This window comes from Grampus griseus (assembly GCF_964374135.1).
Source record: "Grampus griseus genome assembly, chromosome: 8".
In the NCBI taxonomy this organism is placed as follows: domain Eukaryota; kingdom Metazoa; phylum Chordata; class Mammalia; order Artiodactyla; family Delphinidae; genus Grampus; species Grampus griseus.
In genome coordinates, this window is record NC_139002.1 from 20,943,251 (window position 1) to 20,962,358 (window position 19,108).

Sequence of the window (19,108 nt, forward strand, 5' to 3'; positions counted from 1 at the left end):
AGAGATAACAGATCAATAGAAAGCTGACCTGCAAAACTTCATTTATTAGGAATTACTAAAATAAGAATATAAAATAATTACATTTAATATTTTTAAAGAAATAAAAGAAGGAATTGAAAACATAAAGAAGAAACAAGAGACTAAACAATCAATGGAGTGAAAAAGAACTTGCAGAATGGGAGAAAATATTTGCAAACCATATATCTGATAAGAGATTCATTTCCAAAATGTATAAGGAACTCCTGTAACTCAATAGTAAGAAACCTAATAATCTGGCCAACATACATGAAAAGATGACAGTATCACTAATCATCAGGGAAATGCAAATCAAAACCACAGTGAGATCACTTCATATTTGTTAGAATGGCTCTTGCCTAAGGAGGCAAGAATATACAATGGAGAAAAGACAGTCTCTTTAGCAAATAGTGTTGGGAATCCTGGACAGCCGCATGTAAATCAATAAATTTAGAACCCTCCCTCACACCATACACAAAAATAAACCCAGAATGGCTTAAAGACTTAAATATAAGACATGACACCATAAAACTCCTAGAAGAGAACATAGGCAAAACATTCTTTGACATAAATTGTACTAATGTTTTCTTAGATCAGTCTCCCAAGGCAAGAGAAATAAAAGCAAAGATAAACAAATGGGACCTAATCAAACTTACAAGCTTTTGCACAGCAGAGGAAACCATAAACAAAACAAAAAGACAAACTACAGACTGGGGGAAAATATTTGCAAATGATGTGACCAGCAGGGGCTTAATTTCCAAAACACACAAACAGCTCCTATAACTCAATAACAAAAAAAACAAAAAACCCAATCAAAAAATGGGCAGAAGACCTAAACAGACATTTCTCTAAAGAAGACATACAGATGGCCAGTAAGCACGTGAAAAGATGCTCAACATTGCTAATTATTAGAGAAATGCAAATCAGAACTACAATGAAGTATCACCTCACACTGGTCAAAATGGCTATCATCAAAAAGTCTACAAAAAATAAATGCTGAGAGGGTGTGGAGAAAAGGAAACCCTCCTACACTGTTGGTGGGAATGTTAATTGCTGCAGCCACTATGGAGAACAGTATGGAGGGTCCTTAAAAAACTAAAAATAGAATTGTCATATGATCAGCAATCCCACTCCTGGGCATATATCCACAGAAAACTAATTTGAAAAGATACATGCACCCCAGTGTTCGTTGCAGCACTATTTACAATGGCCGAGACATGGAAGCAACCTAAATGTCCATTGATAGATCAATGGATAAAGAAAATGTGGTGTGTATGCATATATATATATATATATATATATATATGTATACACACACACAAAATGCAATACTATTCAGCCATAAAACAGAATGAAATAATACCATATGCAACATGGACGGATCTAGAGATTATCATACTAAGTGAAGTAGGTCAGAAAGAGAAAGACAAATACCATATGATATCACTTATATGTGGAATCTAAAATATGATACAAATGAATGTATTTACAAAACAGAAACTCACGTAGAAAACAGACTCACACAGAAAACAGACTTACATAGAAAACAAAGTTACGGTTACTAAAGTGGAAAGGGGGTGGGGGAGGGATAAATTAGGAGTTTGGGATTAGTAGATACAAACTAATATATATAAAATAAACAACAAGGTCCTACTGTATGGCACAGGGAACTATATTCAATATCCTGTAATAAACTGTAATAGAAAAGAATATGAAAAAGAATATATATATGTATATATACTTTGAATCACTTGGCTGTACACCAGAAACTAACAGAACATTGTAAATCAACTATATTTCAGTTAAAAAAAAGAAAAAAGAATGGGTCTTGTCTAAAAACAAAGACAAGTATTGGTGAGGATGTAGAGAAGTTGGAACCCTTGCACGCTGTTGGTGGAAATGCAAAATGGTACTGTCACTGTGGAAAACAGTATGAGGTTCCTCAGAAAATTTAAAAAAATAGAGCCACCATATGATCCAGCAAACCCACTTCTGGGGATTTATATAAAAGAATTGAAATCAGGATCTCAAAGCAGTATTTGCACTCCAATATTGGTTGCAGCATTAGTCACAATAGCCAAGATTGGAAACAACCTAAATACCCAGTGAGAGATGAATGGGGTGGGGGACGTGGTATACAATGGAGTATTATTCAGTCTTAAAAAAGAAGGAAATTCTGCAAATGTGACGTAGTGGATGAACCCTGAGGAAATTGTGCTAAGGGAAATAACTGGTCACAGAAGAGCAAATATTGCATGATTCCACTTTCATGAGTTATCTAAAATAAATGGTTGAACTCATGGAAAAAAGGGATAGAATTGTAGCTGCCCAGTTTGGGGGCAGGTGGAAATGGAAAGTTGCTAATCAATGGGTATAAAGTTTCACTTACGTGACGTGAATTAGCTGTGGAGATCTGCTGAACATTATGCCTATAGATAACAATACTGTATTTTACATTTAAAAATCTGTAGAGAAGGTAGATATTATATTAAGTGTTCTTACCACAATAAAATTAAAAGGATTAAAAACAAAACAAAAACAAATGAGATTACAAAAATGACCGGGCAGATTTGAAAAAGAACCAAACAGAACTTCTAGAAATGAAAACATAATAATTGATATTGAAAATTCAGTAGATCAAATAACTGATTAGACACTTCTAATAAGTAAACTAGAAGATTGATCTGAAGCAATTACTAAGAATGTAGTACAGAGTGACAGAAAAAAGGAAATATGAAAGGCTAAGAAATGTGTGTGGGGGCTTCCCTGGTGGCGCAGCGGTTGAGAGTCCACCTGCCGATGCAGGGGACACGGGTTCATGCCCTGGTCAGGGAAGATCCCACATGCTGCGGAGCGGCTGGGCCCGTGAGCCATGGCCGCTGAGCCTGCGCGTCCGGAGCCTGTGCTCTGCAACAGGAGAGGCCACAACAGTGAGAGGCCCGCGTACTGCAAAAAAAAAAAAAAAAAAAAAAAATGTATGTGGTCGAGTTGAAAGATCTGATATATATCTAATCGGATCTAGGAGAGATAGAATAGGGAGAGGCAGGATTCAGGGAAGTAATAGCTAATAAGATTTTTCCAGAATCAAAGGAGAAAATATGCTAATCCACAGATTCAGGAAGCCTAACATGCTGAGCTGGATAAATAAAAAGGAATTGGTAAGACTGTGTAAAACAAAGGACAAAGAAGATCTTACAAGTTGACAGAGGACTAATATAAAACCTACAAAGGAATGTCAGGCAGTTAGACCAACAAAAGCATTCTCAAAAGCCAGAAGACAAAAAATATGTTCAAAGTTCTGTGAGAAAATGACTGTCATCCTAAAATTATGTACTCAGCTAAACCACCTTTTAAGACCAAGAGTTAAATAAAGACTTTTCAGACAAAATATAAAGAAAGATCAAACAAAAGCCAGAATTTACCATTAAGAGATCCTCACTAAAGAACCTTCTAAAGGATATATTTAGGAAGAAACAAAATTATTTCAGAAAGAAGGTCTGAGATGCAATAAGGAACCTGAGCAAGAAAATAGGTAACACATAGTTAAGTCTGAACAGGTATTGACTAAATGAAGCAATGATCACCTCTAATAATGTTTTATTTATAGGGTTGAAAAGGCCTGTAAGACAAAAGTAAAAGGAGGTATATAATTGCTTTAGAAACATTGACTTAGATAACTATTTATTAAAACTTTGGGGGCTTCCCTGGTGGCGCAGTGGTTGAGAGTCTGCCTGCCGATGCAGGGGACACGGGTTCGTGCCCTGGTCAGGGAAGATCCCACATGCCGCAGAGCGGCTGGGCCCATGAGCCATGGCCGCTGAGCCTGCGTGTCCGGAGCCTGTGCTCTGCAACGGGAGAGGCCACAGCAGTGAGAGGCCCGCGTACCGCAAAACACAAAAAAAACCTTTGGTGTAACTCCTAGTCTTTTTTTCTAATAACTGCCATCTATTGAGCAACTCTGTGCCTGGCACTCTTCTGCGCACTTTACCATGCATTGCCCTCACAGAAACCTTATGCAGTAAGTATTATCATTATCTGCATTTAACAGATGAGCAACCTGACAGATTATGTAACTAGATGAGGGTACCACTGCTAGTGAGTGGAAGGGCCAAGATTTTAACTTGTGCCCATCTGAGGCCTGTTATTTTTCCACTATATCAGGCTGTTTTCCTACTGATATTAGAAATAATCTAGCACAGAAAGTGTACATTTCCTCTTAGGTAGAGAGCTTCTCTCCTGCTTAAGGAATAAGAATGTTTGGGTTTCTTATGCACATGGAATTGCTAACAGACCTGTTGAGACAGTTCTGTATTTGACTTTAGATCTTCAGTGTTCTCTGTGATGCAGACATGTTTTTGTCCTTTAATTTGAAACTTCCATCCCGAAGGTTTGCTATGCTGATAGTCTTTGCCTTTCCTCTAGGGCTGTGTGCAAGAAGTTTGGGCTGCATGTGAGTCGAATGATGCTAGCCTTCTTGGTTCTCAGCACTGGCATGTTTTGCTCATCATCAGGTAAGTAAAAGAGCAGGTGAGGGCATAAAAGTTTCACTGATATTTCACAGTTGCATCAACCAGAAGAACTTGTCCAGATGTAGGTTATATTTGTGTAACATGTCAGTAATTTACAGTCCTGTTATCTACCTGCTCTTGATTGACCTTTACAGCCATCCTGTGGTTGTAAGGTCAGATAAATATTTATAAGTCAGATAAATATTTTCTCATTTTTGCAGGTAAGGACGCTGAAACTTAGAAAGGTGAAGCGACTTACTGAAAGCCAAAGAACTCATAAATTGTAGAGCTGTTATTTTCATCAGGTTGCTTTCTATTACGTTACTATATTTTTTATCACAGCAGGGCTGAGAAACAGAGGCATCCACTGCCTTTCTTTGCTGTTAGGGGAAGGACAATAATTTTGTTATTTTGCTCAAGGAAGCACTTTATATCTAAAAGCCCTGGTCTTGATGGTTCTATTTTATGCCAGTTATTTGCAGTGTATTCTATAAAAGTATAAATATATACTATAAAATACAGTATTCTATAAAGTACTGTATTTTATAGAATAAAGTAAGCTTCTGGAAATTTAGAATAAAATTGTTAATGTAGAATGGTGGCTTTCAAACTGTGCTGCCATTGAACATTTGTGTCCTATGAGCTGAGCCAAAGTGGCCTATTGCCAAAAGGTAGCCTGTTTGCAGTTTTCCAGAAAAATTAAGTTACTAGATATAATCATCTCAATTTTAATTTTAATTTTTGCTTGTGTGTACCAGAATCTAGTATACACACTAAATATACACAAAAAATAGTATCTAGCGCGAAAGTATATATTTGCTTTTCACTGACTGTATCAAAATCCATGTTCTGCAGAGATCTCAGGGCCTCACGCCTGAATAACTTTGAGATCCACTGTCCTAAATGAGACTATGCTTTGCCCTCTGAGCTGGCAGAGACCTCATATTCCTCTGCTCCCCTTGGAGCTAGAATCAACAGCTTTGGATGGCATCAATATTATTTAGCATTTATCTGGGAAGGTTGTACTTCACATGTTTTTGTTTTGTTTTGTTTTGTTTTTTGCCGTACACAGGCCTCTCACTGTTGTGGCCTCTCCCGTTGCGGAGCACAGGCTCCGGATGCGCAGGCTCAGCGGCCATGGCTCACGGGCCCAGCCGCTCTGTGGCATGTGGGATCTTCCCGGACCAGGGCACAAACCCTTGTCCCCTGCATCGGCAGGCGGACTCTCAACCACTGCGGCACCAGGGAAGCCCTTCACATGTTTTTTTAGTTACTTTGCTACTCCTAAAATTGATTCTTATGTGAGGGAGATACCTGAGAGTATTTTTAGTTTTATAATTTCAGCTGAGGATGTTAAGGCACAGATAAGTTAAAGGCATCCTTTGATATGAGCCTCTGAACCCTTTGCTGAGTTTCTCAAATCATACTGCCTGTTCATTGTGGTCCCTGTTGGAGTTGGTATTGATTTTTCTAGTGCTAGGTGAAGCACTTAAACAGCAGGGAGAGGCAGATCTGCATTTTTTGTAGAGTTGTTAGAAACATTTTGATGAAATGTTACTGTTGCAGAGACCCTGAAGGTGGTCAGTCCTCTGCTGTATGCAACAAGAAAGTTACCTTGATGGAAGTAATTAGGGGGACATCTAAAGGCCAAGCTATCTATGTCAGTGTATGAAGGATGCAAAGCAGTGCTGCCATCGAACGTATTTGTTCCTTGAGAAGGCTTCTGAGAATTCCTACGGGGTACAGGTTGCTAATAGGACAGTCTCAGAAGACTATCAGAGGATAAACTTCTTCAGAAACAGATTGTTAGCAATGGCTCTAAATTTCTTGAAGCATACTTCCTGTCTGGAAATGTAACCTGGAGGTACCTCTGGGGAACCTGGAATCCTGTAAGTTTTAGACTTGGGGTACAGGCCAGGAGATAAATGGCATGGTTGGCATTGTATAATTGGGTGATGTGTTGGTACATAAAAAACAGGAGAGAGAAAATAAAATCATTGAACTTTGTTTTTTAACGAGTATCACTTTACTCCTCATTTCTAATATAGCATTGCTCAAAGTATGTTCCTGGTTATTGACATATTGCAGTGCAGCTATATTTTTAATAACTGATAACTCATAAATCTCAATCTCTTGGCCCTTTCCCCTGTTTTTTTTCATTTCTTTTGTCTTGCAGCATTCCTTCCTAGCAGCTTCTGTATGTACACTACATTGATAGCCATGACTGGCTGGTATATGGACAAAACTTCCTTTGCTGTGCTTGGAGTAGCAGCTGGGGCTATCTTAGGCTGGCCATTCAGTGCAGCTCTTGGGTAAGAAACTAACCTGATTCATCTTCCATGTATCACTGAGTATATAGTCAATCCTAATGTTAGGTTACCTCCATATTCTTTGGGTAGGACCTAAAGTTATAGAAATTAATTATTCAAAGATTCTGGGAATTGGAAGAATATTTCTCTTAGTACTTATTGTTATGATTAATTCTAATAAGAAAGTGACTGTTAAGCATCTGCTGTATCCTGTGCACAGCTAAACCCTTTATGAACTTTATTCCTAAACCTACTCTGCAAGACAAATACAATTATTAGTGCTTTTTTTTTTTTGGTGGGTCTCCATTGCTGCGTGTGGGCTTTCTCTAGTTGCAGCAAGCAGGGGCTACTCTTTGTTGTGGTGCGCAGGCTTCTCATTGCAGTGGCTTTCGTGTTGCAGAGCATGGGCTCTAGGTGCGTGGGCTGCAGTAGTTGTTGCACGCGGGCTCAGTAGTTGTGGTGCGTGGGCTCTAGGGCATGCGAGCTTCAGTAGTTGTGGTGCATGGGCTCAGTAGTTGTGGTGTGTGGGCTCTAGGGCACATGGGCTTCAGTAGTTGTGGTGCATGGGTTCGGTAGTTGTGGCTCGTGGGCTCTAGAGTGCAGGCTCAGTAGTTGTGGTGCACAGGCTTAGTTGCTCCGTGGCATATGAGATCTTCCTGGACCAGGGAACGAACCCGTGTCCCCTGCAATGGCAGGCAGATTCTTAACCACTGTGCCATCAGGGAAGTCTCCAATTATTAGTGCTTTATATAAATGAGAAAGTGGACTTCGAGAGGTTTTGAGTAATTTGCCTTTAAGGTTATGTTTGCTTTGGATCCAGGCCTTCTGACTGTAACAGCTGATGTTTTTTCCACGCTGTACCACCCTGTGCTGTGCATTTTCCCGGTCACCCAGGCTTGTTATCTGAGTTTCCTTTCAGTCCTTCTTCTTTCCTGCCTGCAGCATCTTTTTTTTTCCCAAGTTCCATAGTACCTCTCATTCCTTTTGTACTTTTTGTTTTCACAACTTCTCTAGTTTGTGCTGCCTTAATTTCTTGCCTGTACCACTAGTTATTTAGAAAAATGTGTTAGTTTGTGTTAAGGTTATTATCATAGTAGTATATCTTTATTATTTTAAAAAAGTACCAGATTGTATGAGGTAAAAAGAATTCTTAGTTCTTTTCTCCCCTAACCCAGTCTTCACAGTTAGTCACTGCTGATAGTTTTGTACATATCTTTCCAGAAATTATCCTTACATGAATAAATGCACACATACACGTTTATACATACATACTTAAATTCTTAAAACAAACAGAATTATCCTATACATATGTATATCTTCTGTACATAGATTTATATCGTCCTTTGTATCGGTTGCATAACATTCCATTATTATATGGCTGTCCATAATTTATTTAACCATTGTTTTATTGGTAGGCATTTGGTTTTCAGTTTTTTTGCTGTTATACCCAATGCTTCAGTGAACATTTTTGTACATATGTCTATACACTTGTGGAAATTTATCTATGGGATACATTTTTATAAGGGAGTTACTAAATCAGAATAGGCATTTAAAATTTTCTTAAGTGGATTTTAAAGGCTGGTTTCCCCACCTCCAATCTTCTATTCTGCACATCATTCTCAAATTAATTATATTTCTCAAGATTTTGTGTAAGAGCCTCTTCTGTACTTTCTGCTCTCTCCATCATCTTGATGAGTCCCATATCTTTATATAGTCCAGTCATCTCTTAAGCTTCACTCATGTATACCTAGCTGCCTATTGGATATCTCCATTTATATAGCTAAACATTTACAGACTGAACTCATTATCTTCCCTCCAAATCTGTCCTTTACCTTTGTTTCTAGCCCAGAAATGGTACCACCGTCTGTGCTGAGCCAGGACCTGAAAATTATCTGTGACTGTTTTCTCTTTCTCATGTCTTATTAATTTCTTGTACTTCTTGAATATCTTTTTTTTTTTTTTTTGCGGTACGCGGGCCTCTCACTGCTGCAGCCTCTCCCGTTGTGGAACACAGGCTCCGGACGCGCAGGCCCAGCGGCCATGGCTCACGGGCCCAGCCGCTCCACGGCATGCAGGGTCCTCCCGGACCGGGGCACGAACCCATGTCCCCTGCATCGGCATGTGGACCCTCAACCACTGCGCCACCAGGGAAGCCCCTTAATATCTTTTGAATCTACTTTTCTTCACCTCTCTCTGTTCTTTTACGTAGGCTCATAAATGATCTTCCCATCTCTAGTCTTGATCCTTATAAATCTGCTCTCCATGCTCAAACTAGAGTTATCTTCCTAAAATGCAAATATGATTTTATCACTCTGTTTTGTCTTTGTAATAGCTTCCCCATTGCTCTGTGTCACAGAGGTTGGCATTCTGTAGCCTGTGGGTCACACATCCAGCTGGCCTGTTTTGTATAGCCTAAGAACTAAGAAATTTTTACATTTTTAAAGGGCTGTTAAAAAACAACACACACACACACATGAATATGCAACAGAGACCATATGGGGCCTGCAAAGCCTAAAGTGTTTGCTATTGGATCCTTTAAATAAAAAGTTTGCCAACCCCTGCTCTATGGGGTCCAAACTTTAATGTGACTCACAAAGCCTTGTTCTTCCCTCCTTTTTACTTTTCCATCCTCCTTTTGTCAGTTTCTGCATTCCTTTTACTCTCTACTGGGTTTACATTGAACTTCATGAGTTCCCCAAATACCTCTGAGTTGGCGCATTTTGATTAGTCTGCCTTTAGATAAATGATTTCAGGATCACAGTTAATCAGTCAGTTAGCAATGTACTATCATTTATTGACTTATCAAAGGAGAAATGCAGGTGCTATGGAAATGTAACTAGTTGGGGAGAAAAAAATAAAAACAGAATGTTAATGCAATATTTAGGTAATAGAATGTGGAATTTCAAATCTTAGAAGAGATGTTCACATGACATTGCCAAAGAGATGATAGAGATGATAGTGCCGTATAAACGTAAAGACTTTATGGAAGAGGCAGGAGCAGAGCCTGTAACTGACATTGGGTAGATTCTGTGTAAGTAAATAGATTGGTGTGGGATGGAATTCTTTGTGACTGGAGCACAGGTAAGGGCTCTGACTAGTGTCCTAGATTAGGAAGTCATGGATATGAAGGTGATTGTTCATGCAAGAGGAGTTGAAGCACCCGAGAAAATGAGTATATATAGAGAAAAGTACAACCTTGCTTTTGGGAGCTAGGACCATGGTAGGGCACACCATGAGGCAGGGAAAAAGAAGCCTAGAAAGGAGCACTAGGGAAGCCCCCAGAAAAGAACATCTGAGCCAGGGAGTCTAAAGAGGAAGGAGCAGATGCTTTGTGTCAAGTGCAACAGAAAGACAAAGGGAGATGAAGCTTGTGGAAACATACTGGGTTTGGCGGACAGGAGATTCCTGGTACCTTAGATCAGTCTTAATAGCTTGATGTTAGGCCTTAAGGAAGAAATAGTGAAGACAACACACATATGCTGTTGATACTTGCTTGAGGAATTTAAGTGAAAGGAAGAAGAACAAATATTACATATTACATTTTGGAGCAATATTACATATTGGAAAGGGATATATCAGAATTGAAGTGAAAGTTTGTAATATTATTTTATTACTAAAATCTTAATACATCGTGGAAGGGAGAAATCAGTATTTATTTATTTGGCAGGGTGGGAGTAGGGCAATAGGGTACATTTACTTACAATTAATATATTTTAAATGTCCATTACACATAAATACGTGTAAAATGGAGCTCATTCCGAATACGAATATTTATATTTCTTGTGCATTGTGGGATGCATCTCACTCTGATGAGTCCTGTGAAGAGATCACATTTTTTATTTTTGAGAAGACATCCTTTCATGTACCAGCTTTCTTCCCTCACTGTAATTGCTAGAGACATTTTATTCTCAGTTCAGCATGAGGTGTGTGTAAATCTGACCTGTTTCAGTTTCTATTCTAAGTATTTAACTCCCCACTTTCTATCTCTCTGTTAAATAGTTTACCTATTGCCTTTGATTTGCTGGTCATGAAGCACAGATGGAAGAGTTTCTTTCATTGGTCACTGGTTGCCCTAATGATCTTTCTGGTGAGTTTTCTTTTTATCTTGTTTTGTTCTAAAGTTGTAATGAAAGCAACTTCTGATGTGGATGGAAAAGAGAACATTAGGAATTGATTCTGTTTTTCATTCTGAAGTTTATCCTATTAGCATTGTGAGAATGTTTCCAGAGCAAAACTCTGCAATTGCTATGTATTTTCTGCTCTCTTTTAGGTGCCTGTGGTGGTCATTGACAGCTACTATTACGGGAAGTTGGTGATTGCACCACTGAACATTGTTTTGTATAATGTCTTTACTCCTCATGGACCTGATCTTTATGGTAAGGCCTTATGAAATTAGGGAAGAGTTAGGGGATAGCTTAATTTGCCTCAGCTTTGAAATTTTAATTCAGCTGCCACAGTTTATCAAATATAGCCTTTCTTTGCTGGTAATATTTTCTTATTTAAAAATAAATGACATTTGAACATAGCACAGTGATGATATATAGCCACTAAATATTCTTCCTTGATTAATGTGATGTTCAGATCTGGCTTTCTGTTAGTCCTGCTGCCTCTTATTCTCAGTTTCAGAGTAGTGAGGACTCTGTTGGGTATGCCTTGGGTTTTGATGCTACTCGTTTAAAATTAAGTTACTTTTTTCTCTTCTCATTAGAAAATCAATATGATAACAAAAATAAGAAAATTAAAACATTCATAATCCTATCATCTCCAGATAGCTATTGTTAACACCTTGGAAAATATTCCTCCAGAGATTTTCTATACATTTGGTATAATATTTGGAGTTACTTTTTCTTTTTTTAATTTGTTTTACTTTAGTATTATGCATTAGGGGAGAAAGTTTAGAAAATCTGTAGACAAAGTGTAGCAAATGGGGGTGAGGTCAGCATGAGAGGGTGGATAGTTTGGCCAGTTTAGGATTAAGAGGGGAAAAAAGGGAATGCCTTTGGTCTGGGGTTGGTTCTCCAATTTCCATCCATCTCCATCCCTCCCCCTTTTTTTTTTTTTTTCCCAGCCAGCCATTGAGCTTGTTTGGGGTTTTTTTGTTTGTTTTTTTGGTTTTTTTGTCCCCTGAGGGCATTTGAGTTAGTGACCACTACCGAGGGATAAGCTAGAGATCTTTCTAATGAGATCAGCCAAGTCAGTAAACATTTTATGAGACAGTTTCTCATTAAATAAGTATAGTTTCTTCTGCCTTAATCTTTTGAAGGTCTTAGAGCATTCTGTATATATGACTGTCTTGGGCTCTGCTATGAAAAAGGTTAGTATTATTTCTGTGTCTCTTATCAATTTCACCCACGCCCATCATTTTTCTGTGCCACTTTGCCAATAGAACCAACAGATTGACTGAGGAGAATTAAAGTAAGCATATAAATGAGATTTAATTGGGCCTCCTGGGATTTGGGGAATGTTGTCATTATAGATGGCGGGTAATAGGTTAAAAATAAACAGTGTTTTGTTCAGTGAATTGAATCCACAAACTGCATAGTTAGAGAATAATTGCTAAGTGAAGGAATTTTAAAAGGCTCTTTTATGTGGCTCCAAGATCGCTGAGACTATGAGAAAAAGCCCCAATTTTAAGCTTTTGCCTCTAGATGTCTCCCTTTATCTAGGGAGAGTTGCGTGTTTTTAATTGCCCATTGTTTTAGTTTACTTGTAAAACTTCAGTTGATTCTACAGGACAATAGAAGGGGGACTGTCCTCCTACATCCAGATTGCATATTAGAAATTGATTTACATGGAACCTATTGGAAACATAATATACATTATAGATAGGTGAATAAATTGTGTTAATTTGAGTTAAATTTTGAAAAGTTGGCTTCTCCACCTTTTAAATGGGTTATTACATATTGATATTCTGACTGCTTATTTATAAATAAAACTTTGTGTGAGAGTATATGAAAGTTTCATAATTTTTATAGTCCTCTAGATTGATGAGGATTTTACACCTAGAGATAAGCAGGTTGGTAGGGAGAATAGGAAAGAAAGAGTAAATTCTGACCTAAGTTTATGTTTCTGGTTTAACAGTGGGTAGGTTTTAGGATCCAGCGGAGCAGTGGCCAGTCTTTCTCTGCATGTTGGCATCTGCTGTTCATTTCAGCCAGTGTTTTATGGGGAAGAGTCCTTGGGTCTCTGTTCTGCCAGCTTTAGTGAACCTAGGTTAGCTTCAGTTCAGATTTTGCTATTTTGGATGTGCAGGAGCTGATCACTTTCCTAGTGATAGCAAAAGCTTTGTTGGGACAGAGGGAATTGTTGTACTGGGTATCAACAAGACTGATTGCGGGGCTGTAGTCAGCCAGACTTTAGGGGGTTGTTCTTTGATGGTAGAATTTTTGTGCTTTTCCCTCATCTTTGACAAATTTTCAGCGGTGTCTGATTTCCATGTTAACTCCATTTTGCTTTAGCAGACTTACAGAGAATGTTTCTTCCATTTTAGGAGTAGGTAGTCTTTGTGTATTCTAGGTCTTCAATAAAGATTTCTTATGAATGAATGAATGAACAAATTCTGGAGTACCCATCAGATTACATAAGTGCTCTGATCACTATTCTATCCTAGAACTAGATACAAATTAAGAACAATAGAGGTGAAAGTAGTACTTTACCATTGTCAGCTAATTTTATTGTAATTGTTGAGTCCATTCAGTAAATATCAAAGACTTATATGCTGTACAGTTGTCAGACAGCCTGTTTTTTGTCATGGAAACTCTTTCACTTGTTTGGCACTTTTGGGCATTATTTTGACTATTTTCTAAGAGTCTCCTGCTTAAAGTGCTTTGTTAGCTATGGTAGGCACATAGTTTTTTGTTTTTTGTTTTTAAAGAAGATGTTGGGGGTAGGAGTTTATTAATTAATTAATTTATTTTTGCTGTGTTGGGTCTTCGTTTCTGTGCGAGGGCTTTCTCTGGTTGTGGCAAGTGGGGGCCACTCTTCATCGCGGTGCGCGGGCCTCTCACTGTTGTGGCCTCTCTCGTTGCGGAGCACAGGCTCCAGACGCGCAGGCTCAGTAGTTGTGGCTCACGGGCCTAGTTGCTCCACGGCATGTGGGATCCTCCCAGACCAGGGCTCGAACCCGTGTCCCCTGCATTAGCAGGCAGATTCTCAACCACTGCGCCACTAGGGAAGCCCAGGCACATAGTTTTTTATCTGAAAATTTAAAATGCGTTGTGCTGATAGTTTTTGCATACATCTAGTGTTGTCTCTTACATATAAGAACATAATAAGCCTATAAATACTTCTTGAATGAATGGATAAATGACTTCAGCTAAAGAAACATTGAATCAATTGCTTTTGAGCATTTATCATGTGTCCTCATAGAATTTACTGTCTAATAAGGCTGCAGACACATGAATAGATAATTACAGTCCAATCTGTTATGTGCTACAGTGGAAAGATAGGGAATCAAAGGAGCAAGTTCATCTGGTAGTATCAGGAAAGACTTCTTAGAGGTAGTGATCTTTGAGCTGAGCCTGGAAGGAAGAGAGGGAGTTTGCCAGGTAGGCACCATGCGGGTACATTGTAGAAAAATAGAATTTCAAGTGTAGGGACTGCTGAGACAAAAAGATTGAATATTGAGTTCTTTTTTAAAAACTTAAAGTAGTTTTACAGCATTAGCTGAATTTTAGGTAGGAACTACACAGGCATGAGCAAGATAATTTCAGTCTCTCCATTGTGATTGTAATAATGGTCCCCAACTTATGATGGTTCAACTTAGAATTTTTTTTTGACTTTATGATGGTGCGAAAACAATACATGTTCAGTAGAAACCATACTTCGAATTTTGAACTTGGATCTTTTTCCAATAGGCGGTATGATATCTCTCGTGATGCTGGACAGTGGCAGCAAGCCATACCTCCCAGTCAGTCACTCCATCGTGAGGGTGAACAATGGAAACTCATACAGCCATTCTTTACCAGCAACCATTCTGTTTTCACTTTCAGTACAGTAGTCCATAAATTACATAAGACAGTCAACATTGTGTTATTAAATAGGCTTGGTGTTAGGTGATTTTGCCCAACTGTAGGCTAATGTAAGTGTTCTGAGCATGTTTGAGGTAGGCTAGGCTAAGCTGTGATGTTCGGTAGGTTAGGTGTATTAAATGCATTTTTGACTTACGATATTTTCAGTTTATGATGGGTTTATCAGGACTTAACTCCATCATAAGTCGAGGACGATCTGTACATATTTATTCTCTCCGTTGTTTCTGGTTTTCAAAGGGACCTTTCTATACTTTCTTGGCCAGATAACATATATTAATGACACATTCCAGACCTGGGCTGACTCTTGACTTTTGAAGCCGGGGGAAAGAAATAGTTTTCACAACTATTACTTGGATGAGGTAAAGAATACTTGGCATTTAGGAAATTTAGAGTAGTGTAGACATAAAGTTGCAAAGTTGTAGGGGAAACATCTCTATAGGGTCAGAGATCAAGAGGTGAAATTTAGTGTTGCAAAAAGGAAAGTGACTGGGCTTGGCACTGATTTTGCCTCTTTCCCTTGTAACATTTCAAGTCCTCAGATGTTGAGGTTAAGTATTTTTGTGTGTGAGTGAAGAGCAGTGCTGCTGTCTGATGAGCAGGACACAGGCCCGGAGAAGGTGTGGGAGGACAGGTGTAAGAAATGCTCTCCCCTCAAAAATAACAGTGGGTCTGCTCAAGGATGCCACTTGGTGGCCTAGGATGTGATCCCTGCCTGTTTGTGTGTTTTATCAAATCTGTCAGATCACAGGACAGGAGATTTCAGAAGGTAGGGGCTGGTGTCCTCTATCAAAAGGCCCACAGTTTTCCATTCCTGCAGCGGCAGAGGATGAAGCCCCAGAGGAGTCTTTTGGGGAGTGCTCAGGGTCACCTGCCAGCCACAGCTGTTCCAGAGCCTTCCCTCTTTTGTTAATCATTTCTGTTGAACCTTGGTGGCTTTTTCTTCTTGGTGGTGCAAATTTGACATTTATAAGGATGATTTACTATAATTTAGTTCCTAGAGTTCTATAAAATTGTAGGCCTATAAAAGATTCCAGATTCCATTCAATCTGTGGAACAATAAACATTATCCCCTCTTCTTTTAGCCTCTTGCAAAGCTCCCTTTAGCTCGTTTGAATGAAAGGAATTGAGGCACTTTCCATAAAGAGGGAGATAGGTGAGTCACTCCCTGCAAAGACCCTGCTTCCAGCTTCCTTTCACCTTTCATTTTGCACCAGTTAAATGCTTAGCTTGTCATTCTGACACATTTTTTTCTACATAGTTCAGCTTTGATATTTTCTGAGAGCAGCGCTGAATATCTCCCTGGAAAGAGATAAAAGTTTTTACTCTTTGAAGGCAGATGCCTCATCAAGTAGGGGAGGACACTGGCTAACAGAATTCACTATTTTTGTCCCCTTTTGCTCTTGTTTTTAAGACTGTTGTCAACTTGAACCTTCCCAAATCTTGACTTATCCCCCGATTTTTACCCCATCCTTCAGGGAAGTAACAGTCTTACGAAATGTTCACAGCCTAGCTGTGAACTTGATCTATGAGCTCCTAACACATAAAAATAATTGAGTTTACCAACTTAATGCTTTTGGTTCCACATCTCAGAGTACAGTGTACCTTGGTAAAAAGATACCCCTAACAGGAGGGCATAGTAAGTTGTGGTCAAGACAAAAAGACTAAAGAGCTTTCCTGAAAAAAACGTATATTTGCAAAGATCAAAGAGAAAGAGGCTTTTTTCTTTTGATGTTTAGCATCTGTAGTAGATGATGTGGAAGGTGATCTCCTTTCCTCCAGTCACTCTGATTTTTCTTCTCAGGGTCAGATTTCCAGAATTTTGTAAAGAAAAAGGTGGGTCAAGGTTGATAGCATTGCCACCACACTGGCAGTCAGGAGAGGATTGTGCAAAAACTTACTTCTCTGGAAACTGGATGTCTAAAGAACTCAGTTTAGGAAATGTGTTGTTAAATAGTAATTAAAATCCAGAGAAGACGTGTATTTCTGTTTTGAAAATAAAACCATCCATTAGTTTTCTATAACCCAAAAGGTTATTTGTAGAGAATACAAGATATAAATGTCTCTAATGAGCTTGGCCTGGGACAAAATCTCTGTTCCTGAACAGTCCCTATCATTGTATTTAGACAGGAGGGAGAGAGCTTTCCCAAAAGGTGACCCACGATTGAATTTGAGTCCTTCCTTAGGGTCCCCCTCTTCTTCTTCCTCCTCCCTTAGATGTTTCTAGCATTAAGGGTTTGGTTTCTAATCTTATTTTGCTGTGCAAGCTGCAAAAATGTCAGGCTTTTCTGCCTATTTCTCTGCCTTCTGATTACCCTTTTAAGCAATGCTGATTGCAGTAAATTGCTGTGGTGCAACGCGGGTGTCACAACACACAGTGATTAAAACCCGCATGTGTCATTCACTGCCTGATTGAAGTAATCACATGGAGGGGAAGAGCAGATGAAAAACCTGCTAAATGTGCAGAGGGGGGCTTTTTCTCATCATTTGGGTTTAAGGATTTTGAGTTAAAGAATCAAAACTTGTGTGAGTAAGGCTTGTGTTTTCAGTCATTTTGTTTCATTCTGAATCCCCAAAACTTCCGAGCAGGGTCTGGGTCTCTGAACATGGTTTTCCTAAGGAAAACAAGTTGTTGCTTTTTACGGAACACAGGGGACCTGTATACACACTATCAAATAGTGGTTGAGTGTATCAAGGGGAAGGATGCTAGAATGTAACTAGGAGAAACAGGTAGGAAGGAAATGGGAAAGGCCCTAATAACTCAGCCCTGCAAGACTGCAACCCACCACGCCCACCCTCCCCCAACCCCTGTGCCCCTACTTCACGTGCCAATTCAAAGTCCACGTTGTCACCTGGGCTTCTGACTGACCAGCTGTAGATTAGTTGTCCCTGCAACCCCCACCTCAGGTTCAATCAATTTGCCAGAGTGGCTCCCAGAACTCAGAGAAACATTTACTTGTGTTTACCAGTTTATTATAAAGGATACAAGCCAGGTGGAAGAGATGTGTAGGGCAGGGTGTTTGGGAAGATAACGTGGCACTGCCGTGCTCTCTGGGTGTGCCACAGCCCCGTGGGCTCCTCTGCCTGTTCACCAACCCAGAAGCTCTCTGAACACTGACTGTCCTTTTGGGTTTTTATGGAGGCCTCATTACATAAGTACCATTGCTTGAATCATTGGCCATTGTTGATGAAACCCTGTTGCCAGCCCCTCTCCCCTCGCCAGAGAAGGGGAGGACAGGACTGAAAGTTCCAACCCTCCAGTCACTCGATTGGTTCCCCTAGCAACTAGTCCTCATCCTTAGGTTACCTGGGGCTTTCCTGAAGCTCCCTCATTAACAGAACAAAAGACACCTTTATTCCTCTCACCACTTCGCAAATTACAAGGGTAATTTTAGGAGCTTTATACTAGGAATGGGGGTGAAGACCAAATAAATACTTCTTATTATAAATCATAGTGTCACCACTAAGCTATTTATGTTATTTGGTGGTTCTGAAAAGTATTAGTTCCGTTTGGGCTAGGTTATAGTGGTCATGATAGAAAATACAGCTAAATATTTGAAACCTGATTTCTAAGAGGGGGGCGGCTTGTGGACTCTCATACACATGAGGCACTGGATCATCAACATTACTTGAACAAAAAGCAGTATGAGTCAAGCGTTGTAATAGGTATTGGAGGCATCCACTAATGATTTCTTATCTCGTTATCTCCCTCAGGTACAGAGCCCTGGTATTTCTATTTAATTAATGGATTTCTGAATTTCAATGTAGTCTTTGCTTTGGCTCTCCTGGTCTTACCACTGACTTCTCTTATGGAATACCTACTGCAGAGATTTCATGGTGAGTGGCATAACGGATGATAGACTTGGTGGGGCGTGGGAGGGAAGAGAAGTAACAATGGGTACCAAGAGGTGAAAAAGAATCTCCTTACTTTATTCTCCATTTTCTTCCTATGGAAATGTTTGGTTTATTGCATTTTCCATTTGTGTTCGTAGATTATTTAACTTATGTTGTTAACCTGTGTGAAAGTTTGGTTAATAATTGCAAGTGAGGAGTCTGTATGATTTACAGAACCACCTGGAGAGGCAGAAACATTTATAAAATCTTGGGAGATAAGCCTATCTATACGAGTCTTCTGTTTTTTAAAGAACTGTGTGTTGGCATGCAAGATTGCTTAAGATAATCAATGCTAGAGGCAAACATTCTCTGGGAAATTCAACCAAAAATTTGAGAACTAAACCATATAGAGGTT

The 19,108-nt window shown here is 39.2% G+C and overlaps 1 protein-coding gene across 1 annotated transcript in view; it reads left to right on the forward strand.

Moving 5' to 3' along the window:
• ALG9 (ALG9 alpha-1,2-mannosyltransferase) overlaps positions 1-19,108 on the forward strand; it is a gene marked incomplete at its 5' end in the record, with an annotated part of 100,123 nt that overhangs the window by 8,154 nt on the left and 72,861 nt on the right. The window contains 5 exons of the mRNA XM_082661074.1: positions 4,438-4,526; positions 6,700-6,835; positions 10,832-10,919; positions 11,103-11,208; positions 18,574-18,696. Of these exons, the coding sequence (XP_082517200.1) occupies positions 4,438-4,526; positions 6,700-6,835; positions 10,832-10,919; positions 11,103-11,208; positions 18,574-18,696 (542 nt within the window). The remainder of the gene's footprint in view (positions 1-4,437; positions 4,527-6,699; positions 6,836-10,831; positions 10,920-11,102; positions 11,209-18,573; positions 18,697-19,108) is intronic.